General features: G+C 41.2%; 2 protein-coding genes across 4 annotated transcripts in view; both read left to right on the forward strand.

Moving 5' to 3' along the window:
- The first annotated feature begins 241 nt into the window (after positions 1-241).
- On the forward strand, positions 242-6,382 carry LOC108676787. Of its 3 annotated transcripts, none has more exons than XM_018164925.2 (4): positions 242-266; positions 3,146-3,263; positions 4,210-4,351; positions 5,093-6,382. In XM_018164925.2, the coding sequence occupies exons 3-4, from the start codon at positions 4,240-4,242 to the stop codon at positions 5,728-5,730; spliced, it is 750 nt and encodes a 249-aa protein (XP_018020414.1). In that variant the 5' UTR covers positions 242-266; positions 3,146-3,263; positions 4,210-4,239; the 3' UTR covers positions 5,731-6,382. The 3 variants fall into 3 exon arrangements, with proteins under 3 accessions (XP_018020414.1, XP_018020415.1, XP_047739710.1); XM_018164926.2 differs by lacking the exon at positions 242-266 and adding an exon at positions 1,456-1,516; XM_047883754.1 differs by lacking the exon at positions 242-266 and having other exon boundaries at positions 3,045-3,263.
- A 5,581-nt stretch (positions 6,383-11,963) lies between these two features.
- LOC108676789 (xanthine dehydrogenase) overlaps positions 11,964-17,194 on the forward strand; it is a gene marked incomplete at its 3' end in the record, with an annotated part of 18,595 nt that continues 13,364 nt past the window's right edge. The window contains 6 exon segments of the mRNA XM_018164927.2: positions 11,964-12,150; positions 13,899-14,071; positions 14,329-14,402; positions 15,148-15,234; positions 16,225-16,384; positions 16,742-16,821. Of these exon segments, the coding sequence (XP_018020416.2) occupies positions 12,084-12,150; positions 13,899-14,071; positions 14,329-14,402; positions 15,148-15,234; positions 16,225-16,384; positions 16,742-16,821 (641 nt within the window).

Below are 17,194 nucleotides of genomic sequence, written 5' to 3' on the forward strand. Positions count from 1 at the left end.
CACTCAGTGCTGCCAGCGCTAGGTTTAGGTTTCTAGGTTTTTAATTTACAAACTGATCTTAATCTAAGTTTTTTTGAGAATGATGCACTGAAAGCAAAAATCAATCAATAATTATTGTCAAGAAAGTGCAAATACTACTTGTTATAATTTTTAATACATGTTCGTACAAGTTCGTGCAGAACTCGTACAGTTCTCGTGCGTGTCGGGTAAAAATGAAGAGCCAGTTCAGTTGTGGTACTGTACTGCACTGCGCGTTCGGAGCTCGTGTAAGTAGGATGGTGCTGCTCGTGCTCATCACATAATGCCCACAGTTTTCATGTGTTTCCTATTGTCATTTTCTATGTGTGAGACTCTATAATTGGTGTTAATGAGTTGAGATTAAAGTTGTTTTGTGTTTAACGTTATTGACCATTATGAACTAGCCCACAGCATACCGTTAGCGTCTTCGGCGTTGAAGAAATAAGCCGATTCCTGTACTTTTCGTGACATAAAAACTGGACTTCAAACAAGATCTCTTCGACTGACATTGATTTTACATTATCAATGGACTATCACCTGTTCCGTAAGGTGCTAGGCATTTCAAGACGTTCATACTCGGAGCATCATCATGGCATGAAGGCTGTGCCACATGTCGGTGACTCGCAGCCCGTCTCATATTGTAGCACAAGAGTCGTTGTAAAATTTATCTCAAGGTCGACTGGTCGTTGAACAACCGCATGCCAGTCGATAGTCGATAGGAAATGTGCTGTCGTTAGTCGATAGGTTTCTTCAGTAGTTCGATAACTTAACAATGCAAACATTAGTCGTTAATAATTAGATAACCTCAAGTTTATGTACATTATATTCTTTATATGCAACAAACCTCACGGATAACGCATTAATGGTTTAATTTTTTCAAACCAGCGGAGCCTGCAGCCTGCTTAGGTTTCTTTGCTAATGAATTCACCGCTCCACCTCAGATCCGTAAATATTGTGCGTAAACAAATGCAAGCTTTCCCTAAAATACGGAGGTCACACCTTACTCTTACCCAGAACTGCTTACTCAGTTTTAAATACTCCATCACCAGAATTACCAAACCTAAACTCTATTTAATATATGGAGATATGCATTCGACGAATGCGAGCCACTCACGAATGTGATTCGCGAATTTCATATTCTCCCAGGAATATCCAATCAATACCAGTTACAGAGTGAAAAAAATAAAACTACGGAAGTGCACCTCTGTTGTTCACGAGCGTACTGCAAATTTAAGCGTAACACATTCCTGAATCATTCATCACAGAGTGAACTTAACAAATAAAATGATCTAAATGTAGAAGTCAACCTTGTGAATCAAGTCACGAAAAGTACAAGAATCGGCAACAGGCCATGGGCCTATTTCTTCAGTGCCGACACTTCGATTCTATTCTATGAAGTGATGTGACTTGCTATTTTTTCAAATTTGCAGTGTATATGTTGACATCGTGACATCATCTAGAACGGGAAATTTTAAAAGGGTATCAAGATTCAGATGCAGTAAATGAAAAATAGAATACGCCCACTTTATTTATGGTATTTAATTTTACGATAGGGGCTTCTTCCCAAGGCACGTGATGAGCATTCTTTCAACTAGGTAGCATATCATAATTAAATCACGAACAAGAACTCACTAAAGCCTTCAGCACGTGTTTAGATCATAGAATTTCTTTCCGACTACCGCTGCATTCTCAAGTTATATGACTGATCATTAGACTCGTGATCTGTCACCCAAGACGACCAAAAATTATATCCAAACTTCAGATATGATTCCAATGAAAAATTGCACTCAAAACTTTTTCTCGCGTTTATGTAGTACATTTTTTGTGCATAATAATCTCGTTCACTAATTATAGGGCCATTTGGTTTTTACCATTTTTATTCAGATCTGACGTGAAATTAACCTCAACATCCATGATAATTGAATCTTGGGCTTACACAGTTCATTTATTTAAGTAAAAACATTTGCCATTGAGCTGCCCATTCAAGCCTGTAACTCACGGAAAAAATAAAATTTCGCATGGTATTTATAAGTCATTTATTAGCAAAAGAAAATTGAAAAAACAAATTTCCCATTGATTCATAGTAAAGCGTGTGATCTGACATGCAACACAATGGTACTTGTATGAATTTTTCCAGTGATATGAATATCATTGATAGAATTTGCGCGTGTTACAAACGTCTCGGACAAATTTGAGACCGGACATGCGGCCGGCCTCACGGCAAATCTCTAAATTCAGTGAGCAAGGAATATCTCTCAAAGTAATGACCGTAGCTCAACGAAACTTGGTACACGTTTTCATTAGGACCTAGTGGTGATGTAGAGCACGTGAAAATTTTTGGAATTTCACCTTCATTCGTGAGTTATATGGCGATACGTGCCGAAATTTGCTGTGAACAAGACATTTTTAGCGCATTTTCTCATTTATGGAAAAAATGCCCTAGTGTTCTCGTCATATCCGTCTGTCAGTCCGTCAGTCTGTCCGTGACTTCACATTTTCGTCGACGAAAAAATGCGCTCTCTGTTACTCACTTCAGTGAGTACTGAGTTACATTTTTAGCGCATTTTCTCATGTATATGGAATAAATGCACTATTGTGCTCGCCATGTCCGTCTGTCTGTCTGTCTGTCCGTCCGTGACTTCATGTTTTCGTCGACGAGAAAATTCGCTCTCTGTCACTCATTGCAGTGAGTACTGAGTTATATTTTTTCTAACTACTGTACATATTTGAACGAAACTTTTAATATCCAAACCAATATCCAACTTATTCATCAGGACCTAACGTTAATGTTAAGCTTGTAAAAAAATTTTCCATTTCACCTTCATTTGTGAGTTATAAATTGGGGCGGTCGCAGCGAGAATACGTAAATGTTATTGCACGCGTGAAGTGCGACGCAGTTATTTTGGCCTATAGCCATGATGATGGTTCTTGTTTCAAATTATATTAATTGGTAACTGTATTGGAACTTTAGAGTCTGAGTATCAGAAGGCTGCAGATTTCATACTCTTATTTCATTTTTATTTTTCAGAGTTGCTATCTTTGAATTAATTTGTTGTTTGCAACATTGAGGGCAAGTTTGTGCCATATTTAGGATTAATTTTTCGTAATAAATGTTTTTGGTTGTCAGGACCAACCACTGGAGTATCGGTGGGAACTGGGAACTCTCTGCAAAGACATAACTCTAAAGCGCAACCTTCTTCATCAAGCTCGGCATTTCACCTTCATTTCTGCGAAACCCACCTTGTGTAAGTGGCTAATGCAACACCAAGCTATTTTCAAGGATATCATAAAGTTTCACGTCCTGCCAGCTGCAATCTCGTGTCATTAAATAATTAATTGAAGGTAAAGGCAACCAGGGCTCAGCTGCAACGTTGTCAAGTGAGTCGCAACAGTAGGAGTCTAATCCCTACCCAGTGGAAGCCTAATGTAGGACTTTTGTGACCTATTACCAAATTAAATCTCACGTGCAGGCGCAGCTTTTAACATCAATATCTGCTACTGAAAACTACAATACCAAAACTCTTCACTTCCTAGCACCTACCACGTGGCAGAGTGTCAGATTTGCACACAAAGTTTGGCAAGGCAATGTTCAAGTTACCCCGATTGTATTGTAGCTGCACCAATAGAACTTATAACGATTATTTGCTTCTACACCAATGTATCCATACATGAATTGTTTATAAAATTGCAAAATCTTGTAGGTGCTCAGTATGTGACAGGTAACGGAATTAGAACATGTTTAACTGCCTACATATAGTCATGGTTTTTAATATAGACTACCACGCCCAACACGATCCTCTGATGTCACTATACCTACACTCCCACAGATCCCAAAGGTCCAGTGAAGGACCGACAAATACAATTTTCTGACAATATTCAGAGATCTACTACAATGTTTGCCTTATTATATTATTATTTTGTGTTATTGTTATTTATACATATTACATTATATTTGATTATATGTTATTGTGTTGTATTTTTATATTAATCCACTGTAGCCATGAAATTCTAAAATAATTCATCATATAAGAATATTTATTAAAATTTGACGTAATAATTCGCATCAAAACTTTAAAGGCTCATGTGAAGATATTTTGTTTTCTAATATTATTAGGTAGTTAGAAGTGTCAGTCTTATTAGGTGTCAGAAATCGTAACGGGAGCGTTTGCAACAAGCTTGTTTCTCTTTCAGGAAATCCTGATAAGCATTGAAGAATACAACATGATGAATGAACGAGAGCTGATGCTGAGCTTTGGCGAGAATACCACTACTAGAACTGGCGAGGGAGCTTGGGGAATTGAGAGACTTCTTTCGATTGTGCGCCTCGGCGGTGGTGAGTGAATATAGTAATGTCGTGTTGTGTCCGATATAGTAATGTCGTGTTGTGTCCGATATAGTAATGTCGTGTTGTGTCCGATTCCTGTTCGGTTAACCTGACTCTACCACGTTGCCTCACTACTCGGGTAAGGTTATAACCTCGTTACTTATTGCCAGATTAGTTTGCAGTTTACTATAACCCCTCGCTATTTCACGCTTCACCATTCTTGGCTTCACTTCATAGGGGGTTTTTTCGAAATAATATTGAGAAAATTCGCTCGCAGTTTTTTGCTGGTTCACAGGTTTCTGAAGGAGTCGATCGGCAGGTTTGAAAAAATTGTATCTAAAATTTATGGAAACGCAAATATTTCCAAACTTATAGCAGAATTTTTTATTAATTCTTACAACAATGAAAACTTGCAATAGATATACTTAAATAAGTAATATGAGCCAGTAAATTCACCATCGCGGATTTCTCCTGTCGCGACCAAGGCCGCGACACTTGCAATAGGTGAACGATTACTGTTGAGAAAATTGCATAACCATATCTCTCCTACTCAGTTGAGCTGGGACTTGGGTAAGAATCAGCTATATTTTTTATTAAACTTCTACGTACAAATCGCATTAAGACGGACGAATCGATGATCCGAGTCATTGACGCTCATAAAAGCTCCAACTGATTCGCGCAGTTATTAAACGTCACCCTATTATGTGGTCTAAGATTTGAAATTGTTCTAAATTTTGATTCGTCCTGTAGGAAGCAGCGGCAGCTGGTTCCCAGGGGCGAACTGGAGTAATGCGATCAGGTTCGTCCCGAGGGCTGACTCCTCCCCAGACACCGTGTACTACAAGACCCTGGAGCAGTTGTGTGACGACATGGAGCGCTGCTCCAGAGTGGACGGGGACCTGGTGGAAGAAGTGTCTTATTATGTCACGCGTCTAGCGTCAAACCAAGAAAGTCTTGCATTCATGTTCGGGATGAGTGCTGTAGCCACCGACCGTTTGTTCTCTTGGAACCAATTCCACGAAAGTTTTAGGCGTAATTTCGTTCTATTCCCCGAAAGTTTTAAGCACAATTTCGTTCTACTCAAGATCGGAAGGGGATATTGGTCAGTGGACAAGTTCCGCGATGGAATCGTAATACAGCGAAGCTTATCGGAGTCTCAGCTCAAGAACAAGTGCTTGAACAATCCCAGGATCATAGAGGATAGTGGCTGCAGGCTTGAATGCAGCCGTCGCAACAAGTTCCATTCAACTTCCTCGCGGCCAATTAAAACAATGAAGGATTTCATTGGATGGATGAAGGAATCTGAACATCTTAGCAGGCCGTATAATGTGATGTTCAGCAACTGCGTTGACCTAACCAAGGAGTTGGAAAAGAAATTTCATCAATGAGTTGCATGCAACTCATTCGCAGATATTTAAGAAGGCCTACTTTGCAACGACGACGATTTGCACACTAAATGTATTTCTATGTTCTAATTCACCAAAATATTATGGTCAGTAATTACGTTGGACTTCCACTTCGAAATGCCAGGAACCATAAAATTTATCCGCTAGTGACTTCGTTGCTGAAATTCTTTACTTTTGAAATTCTGAGCGCAAAAAGGTTCCAGTGTTGAAATTTCTTGATAATTTTAATAAAAATCTGATGGCGTGATTGTGATCATTTTTTCATGTTAAAAGACTTTCATGGAAATCCGATACATCGAACTGATTAAATATTTTGCTGGTAAGAAAACGGGATCAAAGAAAATATGAGTGTGAAATTTTCTTTTGCTCACAACCTTCACCGAATATTTATAGTTGAACTGTCACTTTATGGGAATAATATGCCTGCATTTATCATCTATGTTGTCTCATCCGACTTTAAACGAGCTAATTTTATCGTATAGATAATAAGTTTTCTGCACACTCATTTCTAAATCTACATTCCGTCTATTACGAATGTAATAGACGAATGTAGTAAGTAATAGACGAATGTGTTTTGCAAATCCACTGTCAGATTGCATGCCGAGTTTGAGGTCCCCAAGATACACGTCGTCACTCAATTTTGTCCAGTATCTAAAATACACCGTTTGATGCTGACAGGCAAAACCTTGAATGGATCTGTCTGATCTACTAATTAGACGTAGATTGACCTGAGGGGTTTTGGTTCATTTATAAATTGTCCGAATAACAGATTAAATACTCATCGGCCAGGGAAGGATAAATAACAAGTCGTGTATCTAAGCTTAAGTATTGAAGAAAGGTTCATGGGATACACTCGATAGAAGTTACAGGATCAAGCACAGTATGTGCAGTAGATTGGGAGATAGAGTTAACGACACTACATATTGGTCTGAGTGCCGGAGTCTGCATGACTGCAGCTGAAGGCTGTCTGCCTAAGACTGAGACTCTGCTGGGACTGACTAACAGTGCGCTTTCTCAGCTTATATACGCGGTGACCCACGAGTAGTGACGTCACAGAAGGTGACGTAATAGTCAGTAATGACATCACAACCTGACAATTTATTGGAACGGTTAGCCAGTTATGCGCCGCTTGCATTGTTTGGATTTAAACACTCACTGCTGGACTTTTTTCATTGTATTTTTTTTGCCTTTCCTTCAAGCCTAGTAATTCATTATTTATTTCGTGCACTTGTTCAATACTCGCCTATTTTAACTTAATCTAAACATCCTAGTATAGCTTCATTGTGATGAGTTACATGTATATGCTTCTTGAACTTGTGTAAAATTCATGATCGTGTAATCTCGGTTGATCAATACATCATGTTCCTAAAACACATTGTACGGGTGTGCGAACTTGACAAGAAGCTGCTCCGAGAAACTGTAAGAGGCTTTGAAAGCAGAGGCCACCAAACTCTTCACAAAGCCGGCATGAGAAGGCCTAAGCGCCTAACTTCAGTAAGATTCAAGATTCGATCACTGTTTTAGCTGACTTTTTTGCAAGGACAAGTGACTTAACACGCGAGGCCTGTTGTACTGTAATCAATAGCAGTTAATATTGGCAAGTTGTAGTAGCTGCCACTATACTAGCCCCATGGACAGGGGAGTTATGGGATACATTTTCCACGTTTCTACAGTTTCGTTTCATCGACTTCCAAGCCACACTTGCATTCCACGACAATTTCTTGATTTGAATGTTTGTCCTGACCACATCCTCTCATCTATTCCTCTTTAAATGGCGATACTTGAAACCTTGCTATTATTTGAGTTAAATCATAAATGTCATTGTTATCCACTTGCCACTACCCGGCAGCAACGAGTGTCCACAGATAACGAGAGTTGACGCTCAAGTTAGTATATAACATTTGTTGCAGGTATTTTAGAAGGTTTAATTGAGGAATCGAATTATTGTTCTGCTGTCATTTTATCACTGTATGCATGTATATGATAGTATAAGTATAATGGTATGTATGACATACTATATTTAACCGATGTAAAGGAAACGCGTCAGGTGCATTCAACTTGACAATACAAAACACGAAATATTTCAAATAAATTTAATGTGAATATTTTCAGCTTAAATTTGCCTTAACTTACAAGATGTATTTGCTTATGTAATGTGTTCTTACAGTTTTCTTTGATATAATTGGAAACGCATCGAGGAAACTCTGATCCCATATTTGTGTGCGATGAGTTGTAATGAAAAACTTAATAAAAATAATAAAAACTAGAACATAACTATAATAATAATGTACTTAATACTTAATTATGTACTTATTACTAATATAAATTACTTATTAATGTAAAATAAATGTGTTTGCCGAGAATTAAGATCAATAAAGATATCTCGCTGTTCATTTCTCCTTGCGAATGTTTTGATGCTTCGGATGACACCGCACGGTTCGTTCAACTGCTGCCACGAACAAGGTAATACCCGTGCAGGTCCTTAGAAAAATCCCAACTTCAATAGCTGCAAGAAAACCAAAATTTCTTTTCTGACGTTTTCAATTTGGCGTTTTTGGCTTAAAAGTTTTAAAGAACTCTTGTAGTGAAGAATTGATTATGAGAATTACCTCTTGTGATGTATCAAGAATTTTTGAGACGCCTGTGACTCTGTGTAGACAGTCGTGTCAATGAGTTGCTAACAGGGGTTCTCTATTCAAAATATATTTCCTTCTGATAATTCCAATATGAATAATTTGTATGAATAGCTGTATTCATTAAAGAAATTGAATTGTATTCATTAAACAATTTAGTTTACACTCCAAAGTATGTATGTAAAGTATAAACCTCAATCTTGCAAAAAAAAACTGTTAATTTTTATGTACTTTGTGTCATCGGAACTTAGCGATACAGTAAACGCGAGGTTCCATTGAATCTACATGGCTGTCTCACATAAGACTGCTCTCCCGAGCGTCGTCTGCAGTATGCCTGCAGTAATGCACTCTATGGGAGCCTCACTCAAATGTGATCGTTTTACTTTAAACTTTCTTAACCTTAATGTAGAAGAAAAAACAATAGATTTATGAGACGCAACTTCGCAAGTTCTTTTTCTGGGTGACCCCGCTAGCTTGCCGCAGTACCCCCTCCGTTACACGGACTTACGTTGTTTATTGGGGAAATTTTTCCCTCGTAGCTAATATACCCGACATTATATTCCAGCAGTGGAAACGAAGAAAGCTATAGAAATCTACTTTATGATCAAGTTGGTGTACTCGAATGTAGGTTTAACAGCGATAGATCAGTGTACGATATACTGAAGCGAGCGAAACGGTTTCGGATGTGGGATTAATAAACGCGCTTCTCTACCTAAACTTTGCAATATTTCAGCGATGATAAAAAAATTGACTATAGAACCCCTTGAATATTAGCACCAACTCCTATTAATGAACATTATTTAAACTTTCATTTGCAGGAAATATATCAATGTTCTTAGCAAAACTGCTTTTTCTTATGTCCTAAATTCATGTTTATATACTCACTACCCATCTTTGTGTGACAATGAAAATTACATTTTACTTAGAAAATAAAAATTCAGTATTCATTATCTAATAATGAATACTAATAATTAATTAATCATCACTACTTCTCAGAATAAATTTTGTGTAAGTCGAAAATGTTATGTCTAGTCGTGACTCATTAACTTTGGTTTGGTAAAAACATGGTGAGCGGAAACTGGGAGTTTACCAAGGGAAGGCATTGCAATTTCGCGAGTTACATGCTGGCCACAATATTCATCTTCTAACCAAACTGCACGACGAGTTCTCCACGCCAGGCCTCGGCTATGACTGCTACTCCCATGTTTATATTAGAGCTAATTGAATCATCGTCACATAAAATAGGTACCGTAGGCATTATTATCCATGTTTGCTTTAATTTCAGATTATCTTTGGCTTAAAAAATTTTGTCTCGCTATACACTTTTATGGATTGTACTTGGTGAAGCCGTGGTCCATACCGGCAGCTCCATCCCTCACCATCAGCTGTCGCTCTGACGTTGCTTTGCTGAGAAGAGCGCATGGCTCGGTGCTAGCTACTCGACACAGCTCCATCAACATTGAGTAGAATCTATGCGGAATTGTGTGGATAATTATCATGCAAATGTGTAGTATTAGGTTTAATATGCAAAATATATGTGACGTGCTAACAAGTGTCAGAATTCCAACTTATGTCACTTTCGATAATGTTTTGATATGAACTTCTGAGGTTTCTCTTTCAATTCATAATCGAGACTTGTATTTATCACAAAGAACGACGCAACGAACTGTGAATTTCGAGACGTCTGCCTGGACTTAACTTGGACTTAATGAAAAATGAAACACGCTCCACGGAGGGCGTAACAAAAATTTAAAGAAGATTTTTTTGCCTAAAACATTTTGTTTACTTGCCAAAATAAGAGTTTTTTTCTGACGGGCGATGCCAGCGTTACAGCTTCCGTCATTAAGCGCTTCACAGACCCGCATTGAAGCGCCTGAGGTTAGTATCCGGTTTGGGTGGCCCGATATTGGGCGTATTTACGGCATTATGACGCCCAATACCTAAATGTAATTTAAAAGAAATTGCCGTGCATAGTTTCAAGTAACGATTTTGGTCATGGTAGATTCAGTATTTGTTGTCGCACTTAAGCTGTCTTCAAGTCATATAGATATGAGAAGCTCACCAGTTTGTCGGGTCTGTAGGGGAACCGACCTTGAATTGGTTTGCCATCTCATGCATGATTTGCAACGATGCGGTCGCGGACTCGCGGCTGCTGCAGCTGCACCACAGCTGCAGTCGCCGCTCGTGCTTCATTGAGACAGGGTGTGTTGCGCATGGCGTGTATTGGAACAAACCTCGATCCTGGCCGAACTCTCGTTGGAGGTTTAATCCACTGACGACTGATCACTTAGTCCTAAGTTATGGCCTTGGACGCTGCGCCTGTTTAATTGGTGGCGTTGACTATCCAGCAAATAACGCTATTTCTCTGATGAATTGTGTTTTTAGGAAGGAGTTTCTGCGTCATGTTGCCCACTGAAAATTAGTTCCGAAAATTAATACCGGATGTTTCATATTTAAGCTGGTCAACAACTGAAAGACAGAAAACTTTGCTCAAAGGCTCATAGCAGCATGTTCGGGCTTCCCTGTGGTGACTGTGTGTTAACAATATTCCGTCATAGCAGTTTTTATTATAGCAGCGTTCTTTCAAAGCAGTGTTTAGTAATGGCTGTTCCGTCTGACAGTGTTCTGTCATAGCAGTAAAGTTAATCTCGTTTTCATCTTAGGTTGAGCAGGTACCATAAGAGGGCAGTTGGTCGTAGGTTCAGCAGGCCATATAAGGAGGCAGTTGGTCGTAGGTTCAGCAGGCATCATAAGGAGGCAGTTGGTCGTAGGTTCAGCAGGCACCATAAGGAGGCAGTTGGTCGTATAGGTTCAGCAGGCACCATAAGGAGGCAGTTGGTCGTAGGTTCAGCAGGCACCATAAGGAGGCAGTTGGTCGTAGGTTCAGCAGGCACCATAAGGAGACAGTTGGTCGTATAGGTTCAGCAGGCACCAAAAGGAGACAGATGGTCGTATAGGTTCAGCAGGCACCATAAGGAGACAGTTGGTCGTAGGTTCAGCAGGCATCATAAGGAGACAGTTGGTCGTAGGTTCAGCAGGCACCATAAGGATCGAGGCAGTTGGTCGTATAGGTTCAGCAGGTAGCATAAGGGAGCAGTTGATCTTGGGTTCAGAGGACCATATAATGAAGCTGATAATATTGGATTCAACTGGTTCGCTCTGAATGAATAAATAATTCTTTACATTTCAAGAAACCACGACTACCACATATCGTTCATTTCTGTGGAGATGCCGCTAGTACATACCTGTCTCAGATGCACTTTTATGTGCCTCCAGACTTTTGACAAAGTTAGTGCATGAGGGATAGTGAGACACCATCTGTCTAGCGAACTTATCTTGATATGGGGGTGGTTGATCACGATACGCCTGATTGACACCAGACAGATCGTAAATGCAGATAGAGGAGATAACGACTGCAGTGTGAAGTACACTTAATTAATGCGGTACTCGAGACTACAACAAAATCAACAGTATTTTGTGCTTTTTTGTGTCTGAGGGAAAATCAACATTTGTGAGTTAGCCATCATATCACGAAGTCATTCTTCGTAACTGTTGCTAACCAAAGACTGGGTATTTGTGTTACAGGTTACCCTGTGTAATACCAGTGAAATAGTAAGGCAGTTGAAGAAAAGCTCTGGTAACTTGCTTATCTTGCACGGCAATTACTTATAACTACTGCAGTTGTGATCGCTAACGACCATCATGGCGCCTCAAGGTGACTCAGAGGTCAACGCTGTGTCCTTCGTTCTCAACGGCGAAGAACATACAGGTGGGTACAATGTTGTTACCGTGGGTACAATGCTGTTACCGTGGGTACAATGCTGTTACCGTGGGTACAATGCTGTTACCGTGGGTACAATGCTGAGGTACAATGCTGTTACCGTGGGTACAGTGCTGTTACCGTGGGTCAGTGCTGTTACCGTGGGTCAGTGCTGTTACCGTGGGTCAGTGCTGTTACCGTGGGTACAATGCTGTTACCGTGGAGTCATGGCTATTAAGGTTGTTTTCGTGGAGGTACGTTGTGGGTAGATGGAGTATTACCGTGTGATTTATTTTACACCCAATATTTCGTCTCTGCTCGGCTGCACGATACCGTGCACTACCGTGACGACATATTCAGTACAGCTGTCGGGGCACGACAGACGCCCACGTGTACCTTGACTCACTTGTCTTATGAACTTGAATTCAAAATAAGATTAGATTAGATGGCGTTTTTTGAATTTATCCTAGACAAAGTCATCACAAAAATATCATTAGCAACAACTCAGGTAATTCCATATACCCTTGTACAACAGTCAAGGCTAAATGCATGATTTTCCTCAAAGCTTTAGCGACGCCATATTTCATACCTCCATATCATTCCTCGCGGTGAAGGAGAGATTTTGGTGTCATGGTCCGTTTGATGATATTTTATTCTGTCTGTCATTGTTCGCCATTTCTCTCGTCTATTTTGTTCTGTCAGTCATTGTTCTCTATTTCTTTCGTCTATTCTCCGATGTGTTTATAGCTGGAGTTTCTCTTAATGATTTAGAGTTCCTGTAAACTGCGTACTGCTGTAAACTGCGTACTGCTGTAAACTGCGTGGTGCTGTAAACTGCGAACGGCTGTAAAGCTAACTACTATCTTCACCCACAATGCCGAAGTTCCATCGCCAGCGCGAGGGATTATCGTGTTTGTCTTGCGCGGTGACTTGCAGAATGTGAAGTGCAGAGCAGCAGGATGACTTGCAGGATGTGCAGTGCAGACAGCGGCGCCATCTTGCAGCGTATTCGAGATGGTCAATTTGATCCTTTGGTGGTCGTCCTCTGGCGGTCCACCTCAGGTTCCCTGGCAGTCCACCTCAGCTTCTCTGGCGGTCCGCCTCTGATTCTCTGGCGGTCCGCCTCAGCATGAGTATTTCGGCCGCTCCAGAAATCCCAGAAAAATCCCAAAAAATCCCAGGTTCAGAGTAAAAATCGTAGAATAGGTTTAGTTCAGACAAAATCCGTTCAGGCTGAACCTACTGAACGCAAGTTTTCCACCACTTCCTGCTTCATTATTATTGAGCATTTAATTGCGACGCAGGGTTGAATTTTGAGCCCAAAAAGCCTGGTGCAGTCCGCCGTCCGACGCAAGAGTGATGACCTACAGAACCTGTAGCATTGCTAGGCATGACCCACGACGATGAACATGCATGTCATCGTCAACACTTCATGCATCGAAGAGATGCGCGGCATCATGCATCGCTGCATAACACACGCCTTGAGTTTTCATGTCAGCCTTCAGATGTATAAATATTATTGCTTTCTTCATAACGTAACTCTACGACCGAGATACGCTTGTTCTTCATATCCATTTCGACATTCACGTCGTTGTTGACATACTTTTCCATGTTGTTATCGTTACGCGGGATGCTCACTACTGTCTTGCTATTACGTGTAGGCATACGCAGCTGCCTCGTCGTATCTCACACCAGAAGTTATGTGGGCCTGCAGGTTAATAAATAAATATTGTTATTAAAATATTACTACCTGACAGTGTCGCCCCCCGCCGTGCCCCTGGACATGCGCCTCGTGGACTACGTGCGCTACCACGTGGGGCTGCCGGGGACGAAGGTGATGTGTCGGGAGGGCGGCTGCGGGGCCTGCATCGTCGTGGCCACCGCCCCCGACCTGGGGGGAGGAGGCACCCGCACCTTCAGCGTGCAGGCCGTGAGACGAGGGGGGGATACGAGGGGAGGTGGGAAGTGAGGGGAGGTGGGACGGGACAAAGGGGCTGTGAAGTTATATAGCCAGGTATTAAAATCACTAATTAGTACCACTATCTGAGCCGTTTTTTACATATCACTCCATGTCGGGATTATCTCGATCATTTTCAATTTATACACAACACCGAATACTTTATGTTCACGCATTTGCTGACGTACAATACACGTAGGCACATAAAGTACACAGCCCGCCCTGTGCAGTGCCAGCTGCTGGTCTACGCCTGCGCCAACTGGCAGCTGGAGACCATCGAGCACCTGGGCGGCCGCAAGAAGGGGTGAGCCCGTGTAACTGTGGTAATTGCCGTTTTTATTATTGAATGCACAATACCGTGTATCAATATGCCGTGTGCTATATAAGGTGTCTTTAATTTCTGGTGTCTATCTTGTATGAGTGCAGAATATCTTGTATCAGTAGAGAATTTATACTCCTGCTTGCCAATTTTTTCTGACTTCAGACCAGTGATTAATGCATTCTGATTGCACTCAAATCGTTCGATCAGCTACGATTGTGAAATTATTTAGAATGTTTCTGAAGTGAGAATTAGCCTTTTTATAGCTATTAATCATAAAAAATCGAAAATTATTGTTGAAATCTCTAGTTAATGACAAACTTCATTGTATACCATAGGTACAGCTTAGGCTAGGTTGTTAGGCTAGGGTATGCTAGCTCAAGTTAGGATGGATTGTGTAATGATGTGCTGATTCTTTTCAAGCACACTGTTGAATTTCCTTTCTGGCAAGCCGTGCGTGTTGTCAACAAGAGCTTAAGAGCGTCTGAGAGCGATGAGAAATGTTTGGCTTGGTGACTCCATAAGTCTTAACACAACAGACTAACCGCAGTTAAACATGGGCTACATATGATTAATTCATGTGCATGCATAATACAAGAGCAGTAGACGAACCCATGAGTGGCTGACGATGTACATGGTCTGCATGAAGTGGACGGCAGTTTTGGTTCATTGCGCGTCTGAAGTTTGTTAAGATTTTATGTTGCATCACTAACGGTTATATGTTCCTCAGGTACCACAAGATCCAGCAAGCACTGGCCGGCTTCTATGGTACGCAGTGCGGGTACTGCTCTCCGGGCATGGTCATGACCATGGCAGGGTATGTACCAAGCGCTATATATATAGTGACCATGGCAGGGTATGTACCAAGTACTAGTGACCATGGCAGGGTATGTACCAGTGACTAGTGACCATGGCAGGGTATGTTCCTGGAACTAGTGACCATGGCAGGGTATGTACCAGGGACTAGTGACCATGACAGGGTATGTACCAGGGACTAGTGACCATAATTTCTGTATGTTCATTGGCACGAGGTTTATAAAGCATTATTTTCTTCTACAATTTCAGTGCATTCCAATATCTATAATAAATAAATATTTTTGTTCGCGCTCATCTACCGCGCTACAAATCCCCTAACTGATACCGGTACGTGCAATGCACGTCTTCACCACCAAGTGAGCTTGAGCCATGCAGGAGATTTACTGAATTATCATAATTAATAAACATGAGGTAATATCTTGAATTTTGAAGACTTGTGGTAGATATTTTGAGTGAATAATAAACTCTTTAAGTGGGAATAATTATGAATGGTAGATCCATTAACTATTAATTTGTTTTCTCTGCAATATATTTATTATTTTATGGATTACGCAAAACACCACACAATCTCCAAAAAAATTCTGACGTTGAATCAAACGTTAATTAAACGTCATTTCAACGTCATTTGCCAAGGGGTTGGATAAGAGGATCCGCCCCCTCAGGGAACTGGGGAGGAGGGAGCAGGTATAACTTTTTAATTATCCGTTAGTAATTAATTGTTTTAAGCATTGAGCTGTCCATGTAGACGGATGTAACTCCCCTTAGGGAGTTGGGGAGGAAAGGGTATATATAAATTAGTATTTTAATTGTCCTTCAGAAATGTGCTGTTTTAACATTAAAATTTCCCGAGTAAAGGGACCCAAACCCTCCCCTTCAGGGAGCTGGGGAGGAGGGGGACACGGTATAAATTATTTTTTAATAGTCCTATCAGAAATGTACTATTTTAAGATTAAACTATCCTAATTAGAAGGACCTAAACCCTCGCCTTCAGGGAGCTGGGGAGGAAGGGGACGGTGACGAGTGGGGAGGTGGAGGGGGCGCTGGACGGCAACCTGTGCCGCTGCACGGGCTACCGCCCCATCCTGGACGCCTTCAAGTCCCTGGCGGGGGACGGCGCCCCCGCCCTCAAGCAGCGCCTCGCCGACATCGAGGTGGGCGGAATATTTTGAAATTTCGGCTTTAAAAAAAAAATTACTCTAAACGGACTTTAAATTACTTTTACTACGGATTACATTAAAATTCCGGAAATTTTCAATGATATTTGAATAACTGATCGATGTTAGGTGAACGCGTCCAATAAAATAACAATCAAAACGCACCTTCTTCAAGTTTAGTCGCTGGAATCCGTTCGTATTCCTTGAGAGAAAATTTAAATTCACTATAGAATTCATTTGCAAATAGTAACTCGGAACTTAGATTGATTCATATTACATTGGAAAAGTTTTGATCATTTTGCTCTTGGAGAAACTGAACAAGAATCCTGTTCTCTGTTCCCACGGATCCTGCAGGAGGCGTACAAGACGACCTGCCCTCGCACGGGACAGCCTTGTGCTGGCAAGCTCAGCGACGGGACGTGTAGGAGTCAGGCTGGGGCCCATGGGACCACAGCCAAGGATGGGACCCTCGGAGGGACCACGGCCACGGAAGGTGCCCTGGCAGACGCCCGCCCTAGCGTCACCGCCGGCAAGGAGCGTTGGTTTCACCCCGTGTCCGGAGTTGTGAGTTTGGGCCCAACGCCCGAGTTATGTTGCAATCGGAAGCCAATTTTAATGTAGGAAAACTTCGAAGATTAAAGAGTTGCAATTGCAGTGTAAGTTAAGTGAGTTTTAGTTTCCTGTTCTTGTTGTTGGAGATAATTGGCTGCTTGTTTGATTGGCTGCTTGCTTGATTGGCTGCTTGCTTGATTGGCTGCTTGCTTGATTGGCTGCTTGCTTGATTGGCTGCTTGCTTGATTGGCTGCT

This window comes from Hyalella azteca, unplaced genomic scaffold (assembly GCF_000764305.2).
Source record: "Hyalella azteca isolate HAZT.00-mixed unplaced genomic scaffold, Hazt_2.0.2 contig13566, whole genome shotgun sequence".
Classification (NCBI taxonomy): Eukaryota; Metazoa; Arthropoda; class Malacostraca; order Amphipoda; family Hyalellidae; genus Hyalella; species Hyalella azteca.